Source organism: Moschus berezovskii, chromosome 11, assembly GCF_049115385.1.
Source record: "Moschus berezovskii isolate FMDL1 chromosome 11, NW_MosBer_1.0, whole genome shotgun sequence".
Taxonomy (NCBI): Eukaryota; Metazoa; Chordata; class Mammalia; order Artiodactyla; family Moschidae; genus Moschus; species Moschus berezovskii.
This window is the reverse complement of record NC_142470.1, coordinates 102,801,832-102,829,812: the sequence shown is the minus strand read 5'-3', so window position 1 is coordinate 102,829,812 and position 27,981 is coordinate 102,801,832. Positions and strand designations below refer to the sequence as shown.

Here is a 27,981-nt window from a genome sequence, read left to right as displayed (position 1 = left end):
ACACAGGCTTCTCATTGCAGTGGCTTCTCTTTGTTGCGAAGCATGGGCTCTAGGGCAGACAGGCTTCAGTAAATGTGGCATGTAGGCTCAGTAATTGCAGCTCCCAGGCTCTAGAGTGCAGGCTCAATTGTTGTGGCACACGGGCTTAGTTGCTTCATGTCGTGTGGGATCTTCTCGGATCAGGGATTGAACCTTTGTTTCCTGCATTGGCAGGCAGATTCTTCACCACTTAGCCACCAGGGAAGCCTGGAGTGTATGTACCTTTTCAAATTATAGTTTTCTCCAGATATATGGCATCATTCCGTCTTAACAGAGGAGGAAATTGATACATAAAAGAGTTACGTCTCAAGCGCACAGCTGGGACATGCGGGATCCACATTCAGAGCAAATCTAACCCGGAACTCATATTCTTACCCTCAGTGCTTTGCTGCTCCCTACAAATCCAGCTGGAAATGGCACATTTAAATGCAAACACAGGCCTCTCCCTGGCATCTAGCATCCTGGAGGTCCACAGTGTTTGCTCCTGTGCACAGCAGGTGTCCTGGATGTTTAGGTACCAGGATGTTTAAGAGTGCCTTAGACTTAAGTCAAAAACAGACTCACAGATGTGGAAAGGACTGTGAAGATGGAATAGGTTTATACTCACAGATGCCTAGACCAGCTCCAGGGCAGGCCAGGAGGAGAGCGGGTTGATGAAATGTGGGTGAGGGCCTCTATCGTGGTTTCTGTGGAAAAGAGCAGGCGAGGCAGAGCTTGGGCTTGGCTGGTTTGAATAATTTCAGCAGGCTTTGGGGTGTAAGGGCTTCCCTGGTGGCTCAGCAGTGAAGAGTCTGCCAGCCAGTTCAGGAGATTAGGGTTCGATCCCCGGGTTGGGAATCTCCCCTGCAGAAGGAAATGACAACCCACTCTAGTATTCTTGCCTGGGAAATTCTATGGACAGAGGAGCCTGGTGGGCTATAGTCCTTGGGCGTCACAGAAGAGCTGGACACGACTGAGCAACTGAACAACAACTTGGGGTTAAGGGCTGTCCCCATTGCCTGGTCCCGGTGTGGTCTGGGCAGGTGGAGAGCGGCTCAGAATGTGAGTGTGAGATGGAGGTGTCTGGGGTGTGTGAGCACTAGACGGGTTGGTTTGCATCTGAAAAGTACTCCAGAAGCAAGTGGCTTACTATCTCTAGGAGTGTCTGACCCTGACAGGAGCAGTCCCTCTAGCTCAGCCAGGCCCCAAAATTCAAAACATCAAATACAGAAACATAATTATTACACAGGCCACCCCACACAACTTCCCCAAGGTCCCAGGCAGGCACTGGCTAAGAGCAATATGTAAAGGGTAGAAGAGATGACATCAGTTAATATCAGTTTTATTTTAATCGGATACCTGCTCATACTTTGAGGAACTATTAATATATAGGAAACCCGACTTGGGTCCATTACCATGGAAAGTCCTATTATTTCTGTAGGGCTGACTAATTTGAGGAGCATTGTCTGATTCTTATATACATATTTAATTTTGGCTGCACTGGGTCTTCACTGATGTGGGCGGGTTTTCTCTGTTTGCGATGAGCAGGGGTTACTTTTCGCTGCAGTGCCTGGGTTTCTCGTTGCAGTGGCTTCTCTTATTGCAGAGCACAGGTTCTAGAGCCCTGGCCCAGTAGTTGTGGCCCAAAGGCTCAGCTGTCCCAAGGGATGTGAGATCTTCCTGGACCAGGGATTGAACCTGTATCCCCTGCATTGACAGGCAGATCACCAACCTCTGAACCAGCAGGAAGTCCCTGGTGAATTATTTTTTGATGCCTGGAAAGAGGAAATACTGAATTTACTCACCTGTGGACTCATCACCACCCTTCCTGGGCCCACACAGTCCATACCTCGCACATATATATGAGGCACACATATAGAGGCAAGTTGACACGGACTGAGGCTCCAAGTCCTCGGCCCTGGACACACAGGTGGTGGGGGAAGAGCCAGGATTTAGGCCAAAGACTTCTGACTCCAGGGGAGCTGAGGACAGAGTCCTCCTTGACGGAGCCCAGAGTTCCCTCCAGAGATGGAGGGAGGCTTCCTGGAAGTCTCTTGCCACTTCTTTGGCCTTAAACCCAAAGTGAAGTTGAAATCCGCTTTCCTGTGTGCTGGGTGAAGTAGAGTGTGTACCTTGCGGTGCCCTGTGAGCTGTCTATACGGGCAGGCCTCCTGGGTAGTGCTCCATTCACTCCCCATTGAGCCCCCTTCCCACCTGGGCTCTCCAGGTGTTGGGAGGCCAGTGGCCCCCTTCCTGACATCCTTCTCAGGTCCCTCACTTGCCCCCCCACCCCACTCTGAGGACTGTCCCTGACACCCTCTCCCAGCCTAGAGCTTGTCTCACCAACCGTCTGATGGAACCTAGGCTGACAGGTGCTGACTGCTTCCCCAGGCTTGTATCCACAGGAAGCCTCGGGCCTTAAGCAAAAGGCCCCCAGTGACATGTGTGGAGTGCAGGGCAGGGGAGAGAGGCTGGCACCGAGCCAGAGAGGACACCTGCACGTCATGCTGATGACAACGCCGTCTGCTTACCCGCTCAGGTCCTCTGGCTCTGTGACCCTGGGGGGCTGGAAGAGGGGCAGATGGAACACCTTGGCCCTCGTTGACAAGCTTGAACCCTCTGGCTGGACGTTTCCAGGTTCACCCATCCATTATGCTGCATTTCCCCCACCCCCACCCATGGACACACATGTACCAACTGTTGCCTAAATGTGCTGTGTGCTAAGTCACTCGTGTCCAGCTCTTTTGCGACCCCATGGACTGTAGCCAGTCAGGCTTCTCTGTCCATGGGATTTCCCAGGCAAGTATACTGGAGTGGGTTGCCATTCCCTTCTCCAGGGGATCTTCCCAACCCAGGGATGGAACCCACATCTCTAACGTCTCTTTCATTGGCAGGCAGGTGTGTTTTTTTTTTTTTTCTTTTTACCACTAGAGCCACCTGAGAAGCCCTGATACTTGAGCAAAATGGCATGTCTTTGGTCACTCCTTGGAACTCCATCATTTGCCACAGATGTTCTAGGGGACAGAGGGCAGACAGGACTTCCCCTCTTTAACCTAGATTTTTAATCACTGTGAAGACCGCTATGTCAGGAAATGAGACGAGAAAGTATCAGTCACTTTCTTTGAATTATTTCACTTTGGGCCAGTTTCTATCCTACTCCGTGAAAAGCTTCCAGAAGGAATCTGAGCTGGGCAGTAGAACCGCTTGTCTCATCCTGTCCCTGTGAAAAGTCCACTCTGTGACCCTGGTCGTGTGGCTTGGAGCCCCAGGGTGAACTGTTGGTCAGAGCAGCCTCCGGGCCACCTCTGCTCTGCCCACTGTTTCCAGATAGAGTTGAAACAAAATCACTTCATCTGGGGCTATGTTTGTCCGGTCACAGATTTTTTTTTTAATGCTTTCAAATAAATACCTGCCTCACCCCTAACCAAGTCCTGCTGCCCAGGCCTACACACTGATTGGGGAGGAACTGCCTGGGTGAGTTTCAAAGGTGCAGGAACAGTCTTTGCTGGAAGGGGTCCTAAGAGGCAGGTCCCAGTTCCTGAAAGAACTTGATGCCAGGAAGTAGGCTGTCTTCCCTGGGAGCCCAGCCTCCACCCCCAGATTTGGATCTCACTGTGCTTCAGACTGAAATCCAGAAAGCAGTGTTTCAGAAGTGGCTGGTGCAGCTCCAAATAGGTCATCCTCAGCAAACATTCCACTCTGGGTTTTCCACAAACCACATGGCAGAGGGTGCAAGTTTCCCTGCCCTCATTTCACCTACTCCCCTCTAACCATGGGGCTTCCCGGGTGGCGCTAATGATAAAAAACTTGCCTGCCAAAACAGAAAACAGATGCAGGTTCGATCCGTGGGTTGGGAAGATCCCCTGGAAAAGGGCATGGCAACCTACTCCAGTGTTCTTTGCCTGGAGAATCCCATTGACAGAGGAGCCTGGTGAGCTACAGTCCATGGAGTTGCAAAGAATTGGACATGATTGAAGCAACTTGTCAGGCACTCTCACCGCACAAACAGATTTGAAACGCTGGCAGCAGTGAATGCTTTCCAGCTTTCGACACTTGATGCAAGTCAGTGATGTGGGGTTTCTGTAGGCTGCCTCCTTTTCTGCCTTTGGGGTTTGGGGATTTTTGTTTATTTGTTTTTTGGTTTTTCTCCTGCTGCTGCTGTCGCTTCAGTCGTGTCTGACTCTGTGCGACCCCATAGACGGCAGCCCACCAGACTCCCCCGTCCCTGGGATTCTCCAGGAAAGAACACTGGAGTGGGTTGCCATTTCCTTCTCCTGAGCTGAACTAATTGAGACATCTCAGTGAAGGCAACCAGCCACCTGCCCGCCAGTCCTCACTGGTAGTGGGGACGTGCATTTCACACTAAAGCACAGCTTCCTGGAGGGAAGTCTGATCTCCCTGTCCAAGGCCCCCAAGAGTAAGAAACAGTATCCCTTCCACCCGCACAGGGATGTACAGCATCCTTCTCTGGAAAGATCAGCGCTGCCAGATTAGATTGCAAAGGAATCAAGTTCACAATCAAGAACAAATTGTTACCCAAGGGCATCGTCCTGTGTGAGCATATAATAAAATGCAGTGGTAAGGAATGGTCAGAACCATTATCAGCCCCATCTCTCCGCTTATTTCAGCCCTGGCAGCAGGGAACTTTGTACGGTTGTGCAATAATTGTGATTAAAACACACACAAGATATGCACTTGGAGGATGAGACGAGGGCCTGTTCACTTCCCCAAGCACCCAATGATCAGGCCAACCATCTGGGGGAGATCTTGTTTGTACCCTCACAAGTTTCTGACCCTGAAAAATATTCATTTTAATTGATGAATACCAGAAGAGAGGAGAAACTCAATTAAGACTTGTATTTGCCCATTAGGGTGATTTTTTTTTTTTTTTTCAGTCCAGCACATTGCAGACCCCTGGCTCCCTCATGTGGCTCTCAGTCTTTCTCTGGTATCATTTTTCCACATGCCAGACAGAACTGGCAGAAGAAAAAGAAGAAACCACGCATTACCCCCAGCAAGTTGGATGGTGGTCCAGGCTAAAAACCACACAGCATTCTTTTGCTGCTGCTCTGAGAGCCCAGTTAACTTTTCACAACACATCATGGGAAGGATGCTGTGAAGAGAGAAAGAGAGTCTGGAAAGAGCAAGTAATTAACAGAAGATGATTTCTCATGAAAGTGCAGAAAAGAATTTTCCCTCCACATTTTAACACTCCAGCCCAAATGTTGTGGATGTTCATCACAAATGAAACTTAGGGACCTCATTGTTCCTTTAACAAACCTCCTCATTGACTGTTTCACGTCTTCCCAGACACCTACCAGCTTTTTTCTTCGTTTGTTCCAAGAAGTGCAGGGGAAAATATTTGTCACTCTGCTTGTGTACTTGTGGGCTTCTCTGGTGGGACAGTGGTAAAGAATCCACCTGCTGATGCAGGAGACACACGTTCGATCCCTGGGTTGGGAAGATCTCCTGGAGAAGGAAATGGAAACCCACTCCAGTATTCTTGCCTGGAAAATTCCATGAACAGAGGAGCCTGGTGGGCTATATTCCATGGGGCTGCAAAGAGTCGGACACGACTGAGCAACTACGCACACATGTTTATGTGCTATTGGGCTTCCCAGATGGCTCAGACGGTAAAGAATCCACCTGCAGTGTGGAAGACCCAGGTTCATTCGCTGGGTTGGGAAGATCCTCTGGAGAAGGCAATGGCAACCCACTCCAGTATTCTGGCCTGGAGAAACCCATGGGCAGAGGAGCCTAGAGGGCTACAGTCCATGGGGTTGCTAAGAGTCAGACACGAGTGAGCAGCTAACACTTGTGGACTATTACTGTGTTTTCCTACAGCTGCTGCAACCAAGTTATCATCGGCAGGCCATCTCTGCTCCAAATTCTCCACCGTGTGGTCCTGATGGCCGAACCGATGCTGAGGAGACAAGTTCCTCTTCCTCTCTTTCTTAGTTGGCTGACCACCCCTGTCACCCACTTCCTCCATCCTGCCCTTCGGAAGCAAGTTCTTGTCCCCCCCTGAGGTCTCCCTGCCCCCACAGCATGCTTATCTCCTTGTCACGACTGATTTGGGGGGCTCACCTCTGTCACCAGGCAGACTGGGAAGACAACCCCAGATGCCACGACATCATCATTTTTTTTAATTTTTTTATTATTAACTGGAGGATAATTGCTTTACAGAATTGTGTTGGTTTCTGTCATGCATCAACATGAATCACCATAGGTACACATATGTCCCCTCCCTCTTGAACCTCCCTCCCATTTCCCTTCCCATCCCGCCACTCTAGGTTGACAGAGCACCGGGCTTGAGCTCCCTGCGTCATTCAGCAAATCCCCACCGGCTGTCTGTTTTACGTATGGTAGTGTGTGTGTTTGAATGCTCCTCTCTCAGTTTGTCCCTTCCTCTCCTTCCCCGCTGTGTCCACAAGTCTGCTCTCTAGTCTGCATCTCCACTGCTGCCCTGCGGATAGGCTCCTCTTTCTAGACTCCATGTATATGCACTGATATTGTCCTCCATTGAGCCTTGGCGTTCTCTTGGTTTTGGAATACTGAGAATTTGAGCCCAAGGAAAAATTATTTCAGGATCTCTGAAATCAGAGACTTCAGTGCTGAACGATCCGTGAGCAAAGAAGGGACTTGATAACCCCTCGATCCTTTCAACATCCTGCATCTGCCCAAGCATGAGGCCTATGACAGGTGCTTGGCTGTTTTCCACAGAGCCGTGATGTCTGTGTGTGCTGGTTTGCAGCTGTTTCTCACCCAGGCATCCTTCTGACCAGTGTTAATGCCTCAGAGGTCAGTGAGCCAGCCTGAACACCCTGGAACCAGAACAGTGTCCGTGGGCCAGCCTCCCACAGCCCACGGGCCACCGCCAGCATCAGGCTGGGCTGCGGAAGGGATGCCAACCAGGAGTCTCAAGGTCTGCTCATCGGTTGCTGGTTAGGATATCTTCCCAGCCTGGACTTTAAGCTGTGGTGCAGTGTGAGGTAGAAGATCATCTCGAGAGAGTCATTGAGTAAACACGTGTGGGCAAGACTCCTGCTCAGAGCTGGAGACAGAACCAGCACCACCCAACCCCCACCACTGCCCCAGTTCCCACTGTGGGGAAAGCTAACTCTTCAGCTTTGGGTTTTTGATTAAGATCACTTTTTTTTTTTAATACTCTAAGAGTTATTTATTCACTATACACAGAACATGTTGTTGTTTTGTTGCTAAGTTGTATCCGATTCTCTGTGACCCCATGAGCTGTAGCCCGCCAGGCTCCTCTGTCCATGGGATTCTCCAGGCAAGAATACTGGAGTGGGTTGCCATTTCCTCCTCCAGGGGATCTTCCCAACCCAGGAATCAAACCCACATCTCCTGACTGGCAGATGGATTCTTTACCACAGAGCCAGCAAGGAAGCCCATACACAGAACATGTCCCCTATAAAATGTACAGAAAATCACTAAAAAATATAATTTGGTGAACATGTTCTCAATTAGAGAATATACTGACAATCAGTTGGGAATAATTGTTTGCCTCAAAATAATCTAGTTGTAGCACCCAGAGTCTCATTTACATTTGATGCAGAGTTCAGAGGGGCTTTCCTCCTCGCTCAGTTGGTAAAGAATCTGTCTGAAATGCAGGAGACCTGGGTTCGATTCCTGGGTGGGGAAGATCCCCTGGAGAAGGAAATGGCCACCGACTCCAGTATTCTTGCCTAAAGAATCCCATGGACAGGGGAGTCTGGCAGGCTACAATCCATGGGGTCGCAAGAATCAGACATGACTTGGTGACTAAACCACCAAACCACCACCACCAAAGTTCAGTACTGATTTTGGGGAGTATTTCCTAATCTATCATATGAGGAGGCAGAGTTCACAGTTAAATATGACTCTAGTATATTATGCAGGAGACCCGGGTTCAATCCCTGGGTCAGGAAGATCTTCTGCGGAAGGGAATGGCAATCCATCCCAGTACTCTTGCCTGGAGCATTCCATGGACAGAGCAGCCTGGTGGGCTACAGTTCGTGGGATCACAGAGAGTCAGACACGACTGACCAACTAACACTACTACCTCTAGTATGTTACAGTCTGTTACACAGTGATTACAATAAATCAGTTTGTTACAGATGAAAACAAATCATTCTTTGATTATTTGTGTTAATGGGATGCAAAGAAATACTGAATAATTTTAAATGGCAAATAACCACAAAATGACTTATCTTTGGTAGTGTGTTGGGTTTTATTATTACACAGTATATAAATGGGGTAAGATATTTTTGTGAATAATACATCTCAAACAAAACAATGAGAATGAGGCCACCTTGTAATGATTCACAGGATTGTACTCAGACCACTTTTGAGTAACTCTGGGATGTGGAGCAGGAATTCATCACTTTTGTGTCTCGTCGGTTAGTGCTGTGTGTCTGTTGGTGGCAGGGAAAGGAGAAGTCTGGAAAGGGTCAGAAATCTGCTAAGATAGGACTGCATTCCTTGAGTGGTTAATCCTTCTGAGAGGCTCTCGAAGCCAATTTTAATTAGATCTATTTTCTCCTATGACTGAAGTTGAAACAACTAATTAAGTCCTTAATTAATGTTTTTCAACCACCTTGGGAAGTGCCAGAGAAGTTACTCTAAGTGTTCCCTGTTACTCAGAGGTCCCTGGGCACAGCCTCCTCTTGTTGACTCTAGAATATGCGAGAAAGCTCATGCTGGGAGTGCAAGTCATTTCAGAGGCAACCGACAGAAGCTGACAGTATCTTCTTGCCCCTGGTTTCTCCCAAGGTTTTCTCCTGCCCTCTGTTACAACTTTCAGTCTTCGTTTATTTTCACTTTTGCTCACGACTTCATCTGCTTAAGGCTCCTGGGGGTGGAAACTTGTTTAGAAAAGGAGTTTGTTCAGTTTCAAGCCCCTCTGTAAAATATCCAACTTATCAAGTGCAGACTCTGAGCAATCATGAGATGTCCCTCCTGGGGTGCATTTTCTTCTTTAAAACCTTCAAAGTGATAAAAGGACTGATAAAAACCAGGCAGTCAGGCCAATGGCAAGGGCTGCAAAACATGCACTTATTTTCCACGATCCGAGGCTTATCCCTTGAAGAAGTTATCGGGGGCTGGTGTTCACTACCCCATCCTCCTCACAGTAAACCACTCAGGGAGGTGTTTACTGGCATGAATTTAGCAATCGAAAAGGTCACTCAAACTAGTTTGTGGTTTGTGTGTGTGCGGGCTGTTGTCTGACTCTGCCACCCCATGGACTGTAGCCCGCCAGGCTCCTCTGTCCATGGAATTCTCCAGGCGAGAATACTGGAGTGGGTTGCCATTTCCTACTCCAGGGGATCTTCCCCACCCAGGGATCAAGCTATGTCTCCTGGCCCAGGTAGGCAGATTCTTATCACTGTGCCACTGGGAAGACCAGGTCATGGTATAGTGACAGATTCAAGAGGTTTTCTCTTAAATTCTTGGGATGTCCTCGGATGTTCGTTTGGAAAGTCTTGCTATTCTGAAAGAGAAGGGAGGATTTTATTAGGTTTTTATCTTACAGGCAATGTCTGTAGATTCAGGCAGAGTGGATCTTTCACATCTGGGAAATTTTTAAATGTCTTTTTTTAATGACGCAGATGCTCACATCTGCAGACCCTTCCCTTGTGTGGACTTGTTTTCCTTTCCCTTGGTGACTTCCTTGGCCCACCCGACAAATTAATCTGCAGTGATCTAAGCCAGAGACCGACAGATGTAAATTCTCTCGGGCCCACTCTGTTTTGTTTTCCTCACTTTATATTCATGTTTGGAAACATTTATTAGTATTTATGTGAAGGCATTCAGAGACTGTGTTTGGTAAAATGAGTGTGTTCCTGTTGGTGGGTAGCAGACCACTATAGATAGAAGACCCAGTATAGATGGATTCACTTAGAAACCTGTAAACATAGAAAACAAAAAATTACTGGAAAGCCAAAGAGAGTCTTACAGATTTCATTTCAGAAAACAGTTTTCTGATGCTTTTTATGTTCTCAAATTGGAAAACCTAGCTATGTCTTAATCTAAAAGCTCAGAAATATGCAGGATGTAATCAACTACATTTTAAAAAGAAAGAGGTAATGTAGATTATCTAGAATAGTAATCCTCAACCCTGGCTGCATGTTAGTAAATTGGGAGAGATTTTTTTGTTTTTTTAAAGAAACAATTTAGGGACTTTCCCTGTCCATGGTTAAGATTTGACCTTCCAGTGCAGAGGTGCAGGTTTGGGGAATTAATCCCTGGTTGGGGAACTAATATTCCACGTGCCTCTTGACCCCCCCCCCAAAAAAAAATCAAAACATAAAACTGAATCAATATTGTAACAAATTCAATAAAGACTTTAAGAAAATAAAGAAAAAATTTTATTTTTTTACTGACGTTTTAAGACCCAATTTTATTTTATTTTTAAAAAAATTTTGGCTGCATGGCATGTGGGATCTTATGCGTGGCATGTGGGATCTTATGCGTGGCATGCGGGATCTTAGTTCCTGATCAAACCCATGACCCCTGCATTGAAAGTGTGGGATCCTAACCACTGGACCCCCAGGAAAGTCTCTGGGGAGGCTTTATAAAGTGTTGCTGCCTAGGCTTCACCCTGAATTTCTGAAGTAGCTGATCTGGGCTGGGGGCAATAACGTATCTGGTTCTGGGGAATCTGGAGAGAATTCCGTGTACCTGATAGGTTGACATTTCTCCTATTGAACTCTTTTTCCCACCCAGCAAATGCCACTGAAAATAGCAAGAAGTTTTCTCTGGAAGGTAAAGCCATTTTTCACAGTCACCCTGAAGAGAGGTGTACCACTCCTAGGGAAACGGCTACTGATGCCAAGTGGTGCCTCCCCCGGGCCACTGGGGGTCTGCCCTCAGCAGCGTGGTGGGCGGGAGTCCAGAACAGCCCCCTCTCGGCCCTGCTTGAACCTGGACTTTAAGTCCTAAGACCTTGTTGGAGGCCCTGCTGCACCATTTCAACTCTGAGTGAGCTCAGTTAATATACACAAGCCTCCTAGACCTTCGGTTCCTCATTTATAGGATAAGGAAAGCCAGCCTTCCCGGCCTGTGAGAACACACAAGACACAGTGAATGGGTTTTGTCACCTGGACAGTGAGTTCTGTTGTGGATACTGTGTAAATGGCAGGGTCACTGTGAATCCTGAGCTATCTCCTCAGTCAAATCCTGCATCAGCCTGGGCTCTGAGGCAGTTCAGGGCACAATCTCTTGAATCCCAGGTAGGCCAATCCAGGGTCAAGACCCACTAGTTCCCCTGTGGTAGTAGTAGTATTAGTTACTTAGTCATGTCCAGCTCTTTGTGACTGTATGGATTATAGCTCATGCTCAACCAGGCTCCTCTGTCCATGGGATTCTCCAGGCAAGAATACTGGAGTGGGTAGCCATTCCCTTCTCCAGGGGATCTTCTCAACCCAGGGATCGAACCTGGGTGTCCTGCACTGCAGGCAGATTCTTTACCATCTGAGACACAATACTTCCCCTGAGCCTGTCAGTATCATAACACCATCTAACCATGCAGCTCACCCTTAAGACTTGAGCTGATGTGCGCGTCCAGACCCTCCTACATTGTGGGGCTGTCTGCACGTCTGGCAGAGGATTTTTTCCCAGCACAGTAACCTCCATGGCTGCAGGATTAATGGCAGTGGGAGGCAGAATTGTGTGTTGTTGTTTAGTCACTATGTCATGTCTGACTCTCTGTGACTCCATGGACAGTAGCCCTCCAGGCTCCTCTGTCCATGGGATTCTCCAGGCAAGAATACTGGAGTGGGTTGCCATTTCCTCCTCCAGGGGATCTTCCTGATCCAAGGATCAAACCCACATCTCCTGCACTGGCAGGTGGATTCTTTACCACTGAGCCACCCGGGAAGCCCTAGTTGTGCGTTGCTGACTCAAATTCCAGCTCTGTCTGGCCTTGTGCCCACTGCTTCCCAGTCTGAGCCTCAGGTTCCCATACAGTGGGGATAAGAATAGCACTTGATATCCCCAAGTTGCTGTGAGAACGAAACAGCTGATGGGCCTGAGGCCGCTTGGTGGTGCCCGGCGGGGCTGACCCCACACCAGCTAGGGCTGACCTGTGTCTCCTCCCCTCCACCAGTGCCCAGCCCCTCTTGTAATGGCTTTGATGGCGCCCTTTCAAGGCCCTGCCGAGTGCCCTTGGGGAAGGAGGTCTACTTCATCGCCACCGTTCGCCTGGCCACACCACAGTTCTTAAAGGCAAGTACCCAGAGAGAATTTATCTTGCGGAACACGCACCCCCAAGTCACCCTGTGTGGCAGGCTATTCCTTGTCTTTCTGGGAAAGAAGATTTCAATGAGCTCATCAGCGACTCTGAAAATATTCAGTGTCTGATTTCTGTACAGCAACAGCCCCACAAACTCTTTCCCCAAGTTTTGGTCTCCTAAAAATACCAGAGTGGGTAGCCATTCCTTTCTCCAGGGGATCTTCCTGACCCTGAGCTCAAATCCGGGTCTCCTGCATTGCAGGCACAGTCTTTACCTGGAAAGCCCCTCTTTAGGACTTCATGGACTGTACCCAGCCAGGCTCCTTTGTTTATGGGATTCTCCAGGAAAGAATACTGGAGTGGGTAGCCATGCCCTCCCCGAGGGGATTTTGTCTGAAGGCACTGAATCACTGGGGCAGAGATGGGTCTTCCAGAACTCTATGAACCTTCCCACTCTTCACATCTACGTTGACACCAGTCAGCGCAGGCAGAGGTAAAACCTGTCAGACAGAGCTCCGGACTCCCATCTGTAATTTCTTTCCCTTGGATGGGGTGAATGTTGAGTTAAGTTACTCATCCAAATTCAGATGAAAAGCCATTTTCCATGTGTTTACCACATGTCTAGATGATAGGAAGGGAGGGGTATGACATTTTGGCTCTCAGAACTTTTTCCCCAGCTCGTGAAATAAATTTAGCAGCTGCTAATACCGAAATTAGCTGCTGATGAGTTTTGGTCCAACACAACCTGGAAACTTGCTCTAAGTGCTTTTAACTTCTGTTGCCGACCATGCGTTCTTGACACAACCAGGGGTGAGGGGTGAGAATCTGGCACCCCAAGTCATATTTTTCCTCCCTTTCAATACAGGAAATGTGCATCGTTGACGAACCTTTAGAGGAATTCACTTCAAGGCATAGCTTGGAATGGAAATTTTTATTTCTGGATCACAGGTTTGTGAAAAGAAAAACACATTTGGGTTGGGTGCTTTTTCAAGCACTTATTTCCAGGAGCCAGGCTCTCCTTGGGGGACAGAATTCAGACCTGGTCCTCCCTTGTGGTGGAGAAAGTGCTTGCTGGCCAAAGGGCTGGGATCTCCCTCCACTGCATTTGTCCCATCTGTGGATATGTCCTGGGTTTGGTTCAGAGCGTCTCAGGAGAGCCACACACCCCTGCTGGAGACGTCTTTGGGACACCCCTGCCTGCCCCACCCCCACCCCACTTGGGACCCTTGCCAGCTCCCATTAGGCAAGGCAAGATGTGAAGGAAACTCTCATTTTATTTCCTTCAACACCCTTTCGTCCCGTTAGACCAATCTTCTTTCTTTCTTGTGTTACATTTTTTCACAGTTGAAGAACTAACAATCTCCCCTTCCCACCCTTTGATTTTTTTTTATGACATTTTAGAATTGGGCTGACTCCATGCAGAGCTGTTTTTAATTATTCAGCAGTAATAACATTTATGATCACTGGGGCCAGTTTAGGTCGAAGGAACCAAGTGTCTAATGCCAAAAAATGTGAACACTCTGGAAAACACCGCTTCTCCGGTTTTGACCATTGCCGCAGGGTTTTTTCTGTGCCTGTTCTTGAGAAATGAGGCCCCTGGGTTGATCATGAAACACGCAAACTGCCCCTGCCCGTTGGCCACTACAGGAAGCCCGCAGGGCTGATGAAGACCCCCCTACCAACTGTCCTTGCAGAGCTCCTCCTATCATAGGATACCTGCCTTTTGAAGTCCTGGGAACCTCGGGCTATGACTACTACCACGTGGACGATCTGGAGCTCCTAGCTCGGTGCCACCAGCACTGTAAGTGTGTCCCTGCCAGCCACCAGCCCCCTCCCACAGACCTGCATTGTCCCCGCAGCCGCGGCAGCGAGCTTCGGAGGCTCCGCAATTCGGCTTATCACTTGGTTTCTTCTGAGGCCAAGAGTTTTAACTTCTCTGAGATGATCAAGTTGTGGTCCTTATTGGAAGTCCTTGTCGAGATTCCCCTGTGTTTCGTTTGCACCTGGAATTGACTTTGATCTGTGTGCTTCCTCCCCCAGCCCCTTGCCAGCTCCCCTCAGCTATGCAAACTATTTGATCTTCTTTTTTTTTTTTTTGCTTTTTAAGTAGTCGGATAGCTATTATTTTATTCATTTATTTTGGGGCTTTCTCTAGTTATGGCAAGCGGGGGCTACTCTCTAGTTGTGGTACTTGGACTTCTCATTTCGGTGGCTTCTCTGGATGCAGAACACAGCCTCTTGGGCACACGGGCTTCAGTAGTTGCAGCACAGGCTTCAGTAGTTGCAGCTCATGGAGCTTAATTGCCCCGTGGCCTGTGGAATCTTCCCAGACTAGGGATCAAACCCATGTCCCCTGCATTGGCAGGTAGATTCTTAACCACTGGACCACCAGGGAAGACCCACAAATATTATTTTATTGGCAGATTCAGTGCCTCCTTTTGTCACTTTGGTCTCCTGGTTAGGCTTTCTCTTGACCGCTAGCATGTAAAGAGGAGCTAAAGTCCAGGCACTGAGACAGTGCACCCCAGCTGCTCCTCTTTCCTGGACCTGTGGCCCAGCTTTCTGCCCTGCCCAGGCCTAACCCAGCAGCATCTGTGTGTACCGGGTACCCCCAAGGAAGCCACAACTTAACCATAGGAGCCCTGAGCGGTGGTCTACAGTGGAAGCCCCTGTGGCTGATCCTCTGTATAGAGCCATGTAGACCAAGGATGCTCAGCTGACTGGCAGCCAGAACATCCGTCCAGAGGCTGCTGGCTGTCAGGTCTGTTTTCGGTCCAGTTCTCCCAGCATCTGGATGGTCTCTCCCACAACTCCAAAGACAGCTCCAGCTGCACCAGGATGTTGAGCCCCAGAAAAACCAGGGCTTTTTTTTTTTTTTTAATGCACACTTCTCCAACAGATTTATTTCTTTAAAGGAATATATTTTGAAGAGAAAAAACATGGGACAGAGAGGTATGGAATAGAAAATAAATACAAATGTAAGATGTTTTGCTAATTGCTTAATAACCACAAACTAGTACAGAGAACGCCCTGTGCAAAACACAATGAAGGTTCAAAGATGGAGGTGTTCCCTGAGGCAAGGCTGAAGACCGCAGTCTCTGGTATTTGGGATTTAGGCTGCAGTCCTTGTTTTTGGATGGATCACTGGCTGTGTGGCACAGTCCATGCTTTTAACCAGATTTGAACAGGAGAATGGCCACTTGGCCCAGGTAGGAGTAGATGAAGTGTTAGGTTTCATGTGTCACGTAACTACCTCAGTCCCTCCCCACGATGCAGTGCCAGGTGGGGTTGTGCTTCTTGCCAGGCTCCTTCCTGATATGGGTTGCAAGGTCCTTCTCTATATTATATTTCTCCAATGCCTGAGTAGCACACTCCACCAAGTCCTGTTGCATCTCCTCCGACATATCGGCATTCTTGATCATAGACTTTTGGTCACACGTGGTTACCAAGGAGCAGGGGCTGACCAACTGCAATGGTCTCCTAGGGGAGGGGCTCTCAATGCTCATGCCCACATAGAGAGGTGGTCACTACCAAAGCCATGGCACATCTCGGAAACCAGGGCTGCTTCTTTTTTTTTTTAATTTATTTTTTTACTTTACAATATTGTATTGGTTTTGCCATACATTGACATGAATCTGCCATTGGTGTACATGTGTTCCCCATCCTGAACCTCCCTCCCACCTCCCTCCCCATCCCATCCCTCTGGGTCATCCCAGTGCACCAGCCTGGAGCACCCTGTCTCATACATCGAATCTGGACTGGCGATTCATTTCACATGTGATAATTTAATTTACATGTTTCAATGCCATTCCCCCATATCATCCCGCCCTTGCCCTCTCCCAGAGTCCAAAAAACTGTTCTTTTTTTTTTTTTTGAGCAACTGAACAACAAATTTTAGTATGCATAAATTACCCAGGAACCTTGTTAAAATTCAGACTAATTTAGCTGAAGTTCAGAAATCCAAGCACTGTGTTTCTAACCAGCCCCCCAGTGATAAGCTGCCAGTTAGGGGTTACACTTTGAGTAGCAAACTATTAGAGAATAAACATTTTCTCATGTCTTTGCAATGTTCCTTACTAAATTTTTTAAAAGCCAAAAACTCCACAGCACTTTTGTACCATTTCATTGCTAAACCAGACCTTAGTTAGCCATTTAGGACTTCTATCATGGAAAACTTTTTGCGTCTGTTGATAAATTCTGGGGTGGCATTACTGAATCAAAGCTAAACTAGCTGTCTTTTTCTTGCCCTATATATTTTTTTACATCTTTTTTTTATTGGAGGCTAATTACTTTACAATATTATATTGGTTGGTTTTGACAAAAGACTGTTCTATACCTCTGAGTCTCTTTTGCTGTCTCTCATACAGGGTTATCGTTACTATCTTTCTAAATTCCATATATATGCATTAGTATACTGTATTGGTATTTTTCTTTCTGGCTTACTTCACTCTGTATAATAGGCTCCAGTTTCATCCACCTCATTAGAACTGATTCAAATGTATTCTTTTTAATTGCTGAGTAATATTCCATTGTGTATATGTACCACAGTTTTCTTATGCATTCGTCTGCTGATGGACATCTAGGTTGCTTCCATGTCCTGGCTATTATAAACAGCGTTGCAATGAACATTGGGGTACACGTGTCTCTTTCAATTCTGGTTTCCTCAGTATGTATGCCCAGTAGTGGGATTGCTGGGTCGTATGGCAATTTTATTTCCAGTTTTTTAAGGAATCTCCAAAGTGTTCTCCATAGTGGCTGTACTAGTTTGCATTTCCACCAACAGTTTAAGAGGATTCCCTTTTCTCCACACCTTCTCCAGCATTTATTGCTTGTAGACTTTTGGATAGCAGCCATTCTGACTGGCGTGAAATGGTACCTCATTGTGGTTTTGATTTGCATTTCTTTGATAATGAGTGATGTTGAGCATCTTTTCATGTGTTTGTTAGCCATCTGTATGTCTTCTTTGGAGAAATGTCTGTTTAGTTCTTTGGCCCACTTTTTGATTGGGTCGTTTATTTTTCTGGAATTGAGCTGCAGGAGTTGCTTGTATATTTTGGAGATTAATTCTTTGTCGGTTTCTTTGTTTGCTATTATTTTCTCCCGTTCTGAAGGCTGTCTTTTCACCTTGCTTATAGTTTCCTTTGTTGTGCAGAAGCTTTTAATTTTAATTAGGTCCCATTTGTTTATTTTTGCTTTTATTTCCAATGTTCTGGAGGTGGGTCATAGAGGATCCTGCTGTGATTTATGTTGGAGAGTGTTTTGCCTATGTTTTCTTCTACAAGTTTTATAGTTTCTGGTCTTAGATTTAGACCTTTAATCCATTTTGAGTTTATTTTTGTGTATTATTGTTAGAAAGTGATCTAGTTTCGTTCTTTTACAAGTGGTTGACCAGTTTTCCCAGCACCACTTGTTAAAGAGATTGTCTTTTCTCCATTGTGTATTCTTGCCTCCTTTGTCAGAGATAAGGTGTCCATAGGTGCATAGATTTATCTCTGGGCTTTCTATTTTGCTCCATTGATCTATATTTCTGTCTTTGTGGCAGTACCATACTGTCTTGATGACTGTGGCTCTGTTGTAGAGACTAAAGTCCGGCAGGTTGATTCCTCCAGTTTCATTCTTCTTTCTTAAGATTGCTCTGGCTATTCGAGGTTTCTTGTATTTCCATACAAATTGTGAAATTATTTGTTCTGCTGCTGCTACTGCTAAGTCACTTCAGTCGTGTCCGACTCTGTGTGATCCCATAGACGGAAGCCCACCAGGCTCCCCCGTCCCTGGGATTCTCCAGGCAAGAACACTGGAGTGGGTTGCCATTTCCTTCTCCTCTCTGAAAAATACCATTGGTAGCTTGATAGGGAGTGCATTGAATCTATTGATTGCTTTGGGTAGTATACTCATTTTCACTATATCGATGCTTCTGATCCATGAACATGGTATGTTTCTCCATCTATTTGTGTCCTCTTTGATTTCTTTCACCAGTGTTTTATCATTTTCTATATACAGGTCTTTTGTTTCTTTAGGTAGATATATTCCTAAGCATTTTATTCTTTTCATTGCAATGGTGAATGGAATTGTTTCCTTAATTAAACTCCCAGTTGAAGAATCTGCCCAGATTTAAGGCTCTCTTAAGCTTTTGAGCATTTGAGGGTGCAGGAGGATCATCCCTCCATTGTTTCAGAATTCATGACCATTTCCTGTGATCTTCTTTTTAAATTTGTTTCTCAGTTGGAGGGAGATTGCTTTACAATGTTGTTGTGTTGATTTCTGCTGTACAGCAACTCGAGTCAGCCATAATTATACACATGTCTACTCCTTCTCAAGCCTCCCTCCCCACCCCCATCCCTCTCCTCTGGGTCATCACAGAGCACTGAGCTGGACTCCATGTGCTACGTAGCAACTTCCCATCTGCTATCTACGTTATACATGGTGGCTGATGGTCACTTAAGAGCCATCACTACTGGGGAAATGACCACAGTGTGGCACTGTCATTTTGAAAGCTGGTGTTGTTAAAAGTGACTGTGGGAGGAAAGGGTCCTTGTGTCTTAACGCTGGTTATACGCCGACTCCGTCTTCCACTCACAGTGATGCAGTTTGGCAAAGGGAAGTCGTGCTGCTACAGGTTTCTGACCAAAGGCCAGCAGTGGATTTGGCTCCAGACCCACTACTACATCACCTACCACCAGTGGAACTCCAAGCCCGAGTTCATCGTGTGCACACACTCGGTGGTCAGGTGCGGGCCAGGGGCTAGGAGGGTGGGTGGGCAAGGGGATGGGAGGGTGGGCATCCTCAGGGGTCTCCAGCAGGTGGCTTGAAGCCCCAGCATCCTCCAGGGGTCCCCAGTTCTGAGGAGTGAGCCCGGGCCTGAGTTCTGCAGCAGGACTCTGCTTGCAGTGAGCAGACTAATCCCCAGAAGCCAGCTCCTTCCTAGTCCATACCCAGCCCTGGCCTCCCAGGGCTGAGACTTCCTCCCAGGGCCCCGCCCGGCCCCTCTGACAGCCTCACTGAACTCTTCCAGGCAGCCAGGATGTTTCTCCGTAAATTACTGCTTCAGTGACCTACTTACATATTTTCCCTCATCTCCATCCGGCCCCCAGCCTTCCCTTGTCGCTGGTAGGAAAAGAAAATTAAAATTTTGCCTCTGAATAACTCAGAGACATAATCCCTCCCCCAACCCCAACCCCCATTTTTGAATGCTTCAAAAACTACCGGTGGCAACCAAGGCAGGGTGGTACAAGAGCCAGGCTGCTGATAGAGGGTTCCTGGTAGTTCCCTGACCTCCAGGAGAGGTCACCTGCCCCATCTCCATGTGGGTGGCAGGGCTTCCAAGGGAGGAAGCAGATCCTGTGTTTCCTAGACACTGCCTGTGTAGGGTCACAGTTCCCAAAGGTAAAGGGGAAATGCCATTTGGGTTTTTTTCCCCAAGTACAAAAATTTTAAGAGTGTAAATTAGTTTTAAGCTGGTCTAGAGGACAGCTTTTGAGGACAGCAATGGAAAGGTTAGAAGGATCACATTATATATAGATATCAATACAGAACAGACAGATGATAGATAACAGATAGATGCTAGATCGAGAGATACATATACATACCTATTGTTATGTGCATGTACATAAGAAACGGGTGATTGCCAGCAGATAATGGGCAGTTAGGTAAATGGATAGATGATAGATAGATGGATAGATAGATAGTTGATTGATAGACAATAGATGGTTGGTTGATAGATAGATAATAGATGGATGGATAGATACTATCCATATACACATACTTATCTATTGGATCAGGCAAAACATTCAATTTGTTTTTTCCTTAAGATCTCTAGAAAACCTGAACGAGCTTTTTGGCCAAGCCAGTACACGCGCACACTCACACACACACTCACACACACATAAATCCCTCCTCTTTAGTAAGTGAGTAAAGAGGAAGGATAAGAAATGCAGGTATTTCTTGGCCAGTGACCCTGATCATCATGTACATGCCCACCGCCAGGGACCTGACCCTGACTTCCCAGCCCACCCCTGGTCACGTCAGCAGCCAGTGTTTTCTGATTCCATGTCCAGCCTCCACCCCTCCCACCCCACTGCCTGGAGCTTGGCCAGGGTGTCCTTTTGTCCCCAGGTAAGACTGAACATCGTCAACACCTTGCTCCTCAGAGTTTGATTGCTGGTTCATCTTCTCAGATCCCAGAATGAGGTTCTCAGAGAAAGTAGGGAGCAACCAAGAGAGAAATGAGGTCACAGGTGTCCCTGAGGCCCAGGAGCCACCACTGCTCCCCCAAGCCCCATACCCACCCCACAGCTCTATAGTCGGTGCAAAAGCCACAGCTGGGTCACTCAGCCATCACCACTCTGAGTTGATTTCCCCATGCCATTCAAAAAATGGGTCCATAGACTAATTGGCCAACTCGGTCTGGCTCGTTCTAGGTTTGGTCGAAAGAAAACTTCTGGAAGTTTCATAGTCTGTAATTGTAGTCTGTAATTACTAAAAAAAAAAAAAAAACGTTTATGTATCACTTCCTCCTGTGCATAGTCCAAACTGAGTAGGTCTCCAGAAAGTCTTCTAATTATTTGAAGGCTGAGGCTCATCCTATTAATGAAAATAGGTTTCTAAAGACAATTGCGTGTGGGGGTTTCTTGGTGGGATGGGTCAAGATCAGTGAAAAGAGAAAGGAGCAACAACAGCAAAAGAAAGTGTAGGCAACAACAACATCCTGGAGAGGAAAATGTTCTTTTTTATGTGTTTAAAAATTTTTATGATTGTTTTTTTCTTTGGCTGTGCCCCACAGCTTGTGGGGTCCATTCCCTTCTCCAGGGGATCATCCCAACCCAAGGGTCGAACTCATGTCTCCCACATTGCAGGCAGATTCTCTACCATCGGAGCCACCAGGGAAGCTCCTTAGTTCCCTAAAGTGAAATCGCTTAGTTGTGTCTGACTCTTTGTGACCCCATGGACTGTAGCCTATCAGGCTTATCCATCCATGGGATTTTCCAGGCAAGAGTATGGAGTGGGTTGCCACTGCCTTCTCCAGGAGATCCTCCCTCCCAACCTGGGTCTCCCGCATTGTAGACAGATGCTTTACCATCTGAGCCACCAGGGAAGTTCCCTGACCAGGGATCAAACCTGGGCCCCCTGAAGTGGAATCACGGAGTCCCAGCCCCTGGATCACCAGGGAAGTCCCAGAAAGGAACTCACTCTGAACGTCACAGTAGAAGTGACTCCTGTGGAATGTAGGCCCAGAAAGAAACCCCATCCCCAAACAAGTAACTGGGCCAGCCTTGCTAGTGGCTGCCCTGGGAGAGGGTGTCACACAGCCCTCTTTGCTGGTGTCATCCTGGGACGTCCCCCCTCCAGCTGTGGTCTCTTGATTTCCTGAGCAGTTACGCCGAGGTCCGGGTGGAGAGGAGGCAGGAATTGGCGGTGGAGGACCCGCTGCTGGAGACCGTCCACCCTTTGGCACTGAAGGTAATCTGATCCCCAGCAAAGGAGGAAGGCAAAGTTTGGCTGAGTAGATTCTTTCATGAGTTGTGATCATAAAAATAGTAATACCTGAAGCAGCAGATCATGTTTTTTGAGCTCTTGCTGTGTTCCCAGTACTGTTCAATGTGATTTGGGGGGTATTTGCTTACTTGCCCCTCACTGAGGTTCCTGCGAGGTGGGCACTGTCACTGTCCTTCGGGTGAGACTGAGCACACTGTGGATGCAGGTAACGTATCTGAGGTCACAGAGACTGGGACTCACAGAGCTGCGCGAGAAAACAGCCTCTCGACTCAAAGCGGGCTTTGCTGGATGACCGTCCAGCCTTGAAAGAATGACTGTGTAGGCAACCCTCGGAGATACTGCAGGTTCCAGACCACCACAGTAAAGTGAATATCGCCACAAAGCAAATCACATTACCTTTTTTTGGTTTCCTAGTGTTCTGCCTGGAGAATCCCAGGGACGGGGGAGCCTGGTGGGCTGCCGTCTATGGGGTCGCACAGAGTCGGACGCGACTGAAGCCACTTAGCAGCAGCAGTGGATAGAAAAGATATGTTGACCCTGTTCTGTGGTCTGTTAAGTGTGCAAGTGAAAGTGTTAGTTCCTCAGTCGTGTCTGACTCTTTGCGACCCCATGGGCTATAGCCCACCAGGCTCCTCTGTCCATGGAATTTTCCAGGCAAGAATACTGCAGTGGGTGGCCATTCCCTCCTCCGGGGGATCATCCCAACCCAGGGATCAAACCCAGGTCTCCCACATTGCAGGCAGATTCTTTATTGTCTGAGCCACCAGGGAAGCCCAGGTTTTTGTTTTTTTTTTTTATGGCATACCTTAATTTTAAAAAACTTTATTGCCAAAAAATGGTAAGCAGCATCTAACAAGACAGGATTGCCATAAATCTTCAATTTGTAAAAAATCACACTCTCCAAGAAGTGTGATAAAATGAAACACACTAAAAAAAGGTCTGCCTGTAGGTAAGTCCACTTTGCATCTCCCCCACAGATGAAAAGCGGGGGGTTATTCCATCATCCCATCGAGGTGGGACACGGTCTGTGCATCCTGTCCTCCCCTTAGCCTTAGTGCTGTGCCTGCCCTCTAAAAGAGCACCCCACAAGCTCATTGCCCCTCACACAGCCTCTATGGTATCGCTGGCAGGGTGTGCTTGCCGCTTCTGTGTCTAGGGGTCTGAGCTGACATCCTTGTTGGAGCCACCTTGGCATCAGGGAGCCCTGAGAGGAATGGGGAGGTGTTTCTCTTCACAAAGCCCAGACCTCTTTCCTCTCCAGCCTGAGTCCCTGGCACTCTCTGGCCAGGCAGCCCTCATCGCTGACAACTCGACAGAAACTCACAAGCAGACCAGAATCCTGTTTCTTAAAGGTCATTCTTCAAGCAGACACATGTTGGGAGGAAAAAAGAGAGAAAGCAAGAAAGGGAATGATGTATTTCATCAAAGCTAAGAAGCCATCGTTTATAAGATCTATCTCTATCTCCACTAGGAAAGAGAGAAAACTGCCAATCTGTGAAGTCAGGATTTCTTATTGTGAGTTGAAGGACATATCCCAATTTCATTTTATGTCAAAACGTGGGAGGGAAGTTCATCTTAGAATTGATGAAACACAGTTCAAGTTCCAGCCTGCCCATGACCTAGAATCTAGAGTCTCTGGCTAGAAATTGACACAACAGCAGTGGTCAGTTTTTCTTTTCTATGCACTGGGAAACAAACAAAAAAATTAATGTGATTTGCTTTATTGTAATACTCGTTTTACTGCAGTCAGTGGACCATAGACACATCTCTGGTCCATTAAGAACTGAGTTAGGAAGAGGAAGTGGATAATGTTTTCCATATCCCATAGGATTTAAGACTTTGTATTTTTGTTATCTTTCTGTAATGATGTTGTTTTTAAATGCCATGTACTCACTGAGTGATATAAACGCATTGTAAATTTCAGTTTTCTAATAAAAAAAATTTTTTAAAAAAAAGGAAGAGGAAGAGATCCCCTTTGGAGACCAGAATGCATTTGCATCTTTGCTGAGCCGCTCCCACTGGCAGGCTAAGTGCTGCTGCGTTGTGCGGTGATTCCTCACCTGCCCTGTGGTACGACACCTCTGTCATTGTTCATGGACGTGTTTATTACCCAGCTCTGTCACATGAATGCATCATATGTCATGTCCAAGGCTGGAATTAAGCTGTTCATAGACAGGTGTTCGACACACCATACATCACAGCTGAAGATCAGGCACACACTGTGTCATCCAGTCGGAAATTCATTATTGAGGTTTCAGATCTTTGGGGAATATTAGAGTCCAGTGAAACTTCTCATCAACAGGCACTTATGTATAAACACACAGAAGACTCTTGAGAGTCCCTTGGACATCAAGGAAATCAAACCAGTCAATCCTAAAGGAAATGAACCCTGAATATTCATTGGAAGGACTGATGCTGAAGCTCCAATACTTTGGCCACCTGATGCGAAGAGCTGATTCATTGGAAAAGACCCTGATGCTGGGGAAGATTGAAGGCAGGAGGAGAAGGGATCGGGAGAGGATGAGATGGTTGGATGGCATCATCAACTCAATGGACCTGAGTTGGAGAAAACTCCAAAAGATGGTGCAGGACAGGGAGGCCTGGCATACTGCTGTCTGCGGGGTCACAAAGAGTTGGACATCACTGAGCAACTGAACAACACACACACAAATACAGTCTCAGGCTGTCAGATTCAGAAGTCCCTTTCAAGTCACAGCTCCAGGACCGTGCTTTTCAAACTCTCAGCGGTAATGGACCGTTTGGATTTTTAATTTCAAATCTGTCACTGACGGATGCTCTATAAAGTGCAGATTCCCCTGCTTGTGTGTGATGTACGGCAAATGGCTAGAAAGGTTTCTCAGCTCTTCCTCTCACTCCCTGCACTTGCTTGTCTGCTGACCAGGCACACACAGTTCGCCTGGGACCCCACTCTAAAAGGTGTGATTTGGGGAGCACTCTTCTTGTCTGGTCACGTAAGACCCAGTTACACAGGTCGTAAGAGCTGGACTGTAAAGAAGGCAGAGCACCAAAGAATTGATGTCTTCGAACTGTGGGGCTGGAGAGGACTCTTGAGAGTCCCTTTGACAGCAAGGAGATCAAATCAGTCAATCTTAAGGAAATCAGCCCTGAATAATCATTGGAAGACCTGATGCTGAAGCTAAACTCCAGGATTTTGGTCACCCAATGCAAAGAACCGACTCATTGGAAAAGACCATGATGCTAGGAAAGACTGAGGGCAGAAGGAGAAGAGGGTGTCAGAGGATGCAATGGCTGGATGGCATCACTGATGCAATGGACATGAACTTGGGAAAACCCCAGGAGATGGTGAGGGTCAGGGAAGCCTGGTGTGTACAGTCCATGGGGTCACAAAGAGTTGGACATGACTAGGCGACTGAACAACAACTTCTTGCCTAGAGAATCCCATGGACAGAGGAGCCTGGTGGGCTACAGTCTATTGGGTCACAAAGAGTCAGACACAGCTGAAGCAACTTAGCTGGCACGCATGCTGTGACCAAGCAGTAGGGTCTGAAAACATACACTGAGCCCAGCAAACCCAGACACACCCTGCGATTCTGTTTTGCACAAAGGCCTTTATGGCTGGTAGCAATCATTTCAGGCCTGTTTGGGCACACTCAGGGTCCACCCTCACTGGGGGCCCAACACAGAGGACAGAACTGTCATGTAGACTCAGACACAGGGATTTAAGATCTGAGACCAGGGACACCAGCCTGTCCAGGCAGCCCAGGAATCCCACCATCCTTCTGAGAATAGGAAGGAGCCCGGCTCAGGAGAGTAATCATTACGTTCCTTCTTTAGCTTAAAAATCACTAGAGTCATCTTCTTAGGCTTATGACCCAGGTGGCTCAGTAGTAAAGAACCCACCTGCCAGTGCAGGAGATGTGGGTTCGATCCCTGGGTCGGGAAGATCCCCTGGAGAAGGGTAGGGCAACCCATTCCAGTATTCTTGCCTGGAGAATCCCATGGACAGAGGCACCTGGCGGGCTCCAATCCATGGGGTTGCAAAGAGTCGAACACGACTGGGTGACTGAGCACACATGCGTGTGTGACACCTGAGCCAATGCAGGACGGAAAAGTGGTTCCTCAGGGTTGGAAAGTCGCAGCTGCTTTCTCTTCATGCCATGCTTTTGAGGCAGAGGCACCCTGAGGACCCAGCAACAGTTAGGATCCAGGGGTCAAGAATTGGAGACCTTTGCCCCTTGGCCTCAGGTGCCTTGAGGCTGCAGAGGAAGAGTAGTGGGGAGACGGTGTCCAACAGTCCAAAGGCCTTTGTCTGATTGGAGTATTTTTTTTAATATTTGTTTATTTGGCTGCATCAGGTCTTGGTTGTAGTACCTTCGTTGTGGAATCTTTATTGCATACTTCTCTAGTTGCAGAGCTCAGGCTTCTCACTCTAGTTAGGGTGCACAGGCTTAGCTGCCCCAAAGTATGTGGGACCTTAATTCTCCAAGCAGAGATGGAACCCACATCCCCTGCATTGGAAGGCAGATTCTCAACCACTGGACCACCAGGAAAGTCCCAGAGTATTTTTCTTTTTTTAGATTTTTTTTTAATGTGGACCATTTTTGAAGTCTTTATTGAATTTGTTACAGTATTGTTTCTATTTTATGTTTTCGTTTTTTGACTGGGAGGCATGTGGTATTCTAGCTGGTGAGGCGTGTGAGCAGGGATTGAACCTGCGCCCCTGCATTGCATTGGAGGGTGAAGTCCTAACTGGATCTGCAGGGAAGTCCCTCATTGGAGTATGAATAACCCAGTCCCACCAGTAATTTCTAGAATCTGCCTCTCCACCCCTCTTCTGGGCAAGCCAAGATTCTGGGCATGAGGTGACAATTTTAAGGAAAAACAAAATGCCAAGTCAATTATGAAAATCTAAAATATCAAAATAGAAGGCAAGAAAATGTAATAAATACTGCTTACAGGCTGAAAAAAAACCTGAAACTCAGTTGCTCAGTCATGTCCTACTCTTCACAGCCCCATGGACTGTAGCCCACCAGGCTCCTCTGTCCATGGGATTCTCCAGGCAAGAGTACTGGAGTGGGTTGCCATGCCCTCTTCCAGGGGATCTTCCCAACCCAGGGTTTAAACCCATGTCTTCTGCATTGCAGGCAGATTCTTTGCCGTCTGAGCCACCAGGGAAGCTACCAGGCCCTCAGAGATGCTAGATTATATATTTGTATAAATAGTCCACCTGAATGTGTTTGGAATTCTCTCCAAGCAGTTATATTATTTCTCTCAGTACCCTTCAAGCTTTCCTGTGTATTTAGAGGACAACTAAAGTAAAATAGTTCATGGCCATGGTCTTGATGCTGAAACATGGACTGTGTGTGAGTGTGTGTGTGTTTCAGGACAAGGGCTCCAGCCTGGAACCTCAGCAGCACTTTAATGCTCTTGACATGGGCACCTCAGGCCTTAACACCAGTCACTCACCATCGGCCTCCTCAAGAAGTTCCCACAAATCCTCACGCACAGCCATGTCAGAGCCCACCTGTAAGTATGACTCTGCAGAGGGCAGGGCAGTTGGGAGTATACACAGAGTCCCACGAGGGACCCCACACTCACGGAGAAGCAGGGCAGTCCGTGGCATGAAGCTAATGTTGCCATCTGGGCCCCACTCCTTGCTTTCTTTCCCTCTCGCTTCCTCCCCTACCCCGCTCCATGCTCTGGTTCCTCCGCTGCCCCATGAAGCCGACATTCAGCAGGCGTCATGCAGACCTGGTGAGCTGTGTGATCAGGCAAGCGGCTGAACCACGTGGTGCACCTAAAGCTTGTGGGTGCTCTGCTGTCATCCCCCGGTACCCCAGGCGAGGCTGGAAGCTGGCAGAACTTCTGGGCCTCTCGGAACCACCCCCACTCCTGCTAGGTTTCCTTCATCAGATTCCAAACAGGCCCATGTTCCGTGAACACTGTGGTCACCCTCCCCCTCTTTTTAAAATGTTTATCTATTTATTTGTTTCTGGCTGCGCTGGGTCTTCATTGCTGTGTGCAGGCTTTCTCTAGTTGCGGCCAGCGGAAACTCCTCTCCAGTTGCGCTGTGCGGGCTTCTCATTGTGGTGGCTTCTCTTGTTGCAGAACACGGGCTCTAGGGCTCGTGGGCTTCAGTAGCTGCAGCACGTGAGCCCAGTGGTTGTGGCGCATGGGCATAGTGAAATCATCCCAGACCAGGGATGGAACTCGTGTCCCCTGCCTTGGCAAGTGGATTCTTAACCACTGGACCACCA

General features: G+C 47.6%; 1 protein-coding gene and 1 pseudogene across 6 annotated transcripts in view; one reads left to right on the top strand and one right to left on the bottom strand.

Moving 5' to 3' along the window:
• The window catches only part of NPAS2 (neuronal PAS domain protein 2), a 216,010-nt gene that overhangs the window by 156,825 nt on the left and 31,204 nt on the right, over positions 1–27,981 (top strand). For all 6 annotated transcript variants that reach the window (XM_055401013.2, XM_055401012.2, XM_055401010.2 and 3 more), the window contains 6 exons: positions 12,125–12,243; positions 13,116–13,198; positions 13,945–14,051; positions 18,830–18,977; positions 21,622–21,706; positions 27,109–27,250. In XM_055401013.2, coding sequence (XP_055256988.2) covers positions 12,125–12,243; positions 13,116–13,198; positions 13,945–14,051; positions 18,830–18,977; positions 21,622–21,706; positions 27,109–27,250 — 684 coding nt within the window. The remainder of the gene's footprint in view (positions 1–12,124; positions 12,244–13,115; positions 13,199–13,944; positions 14,052–18,829; positions 18,978–21,621; positions 21,707–27,108; positions 27,251–27,981) is intronic.
• On the bottom strand, positions 15,421–15,756 carry LOC148776249 (dynein light chain 1, cytoplasmic pseudogene; annotated as a pseudogene).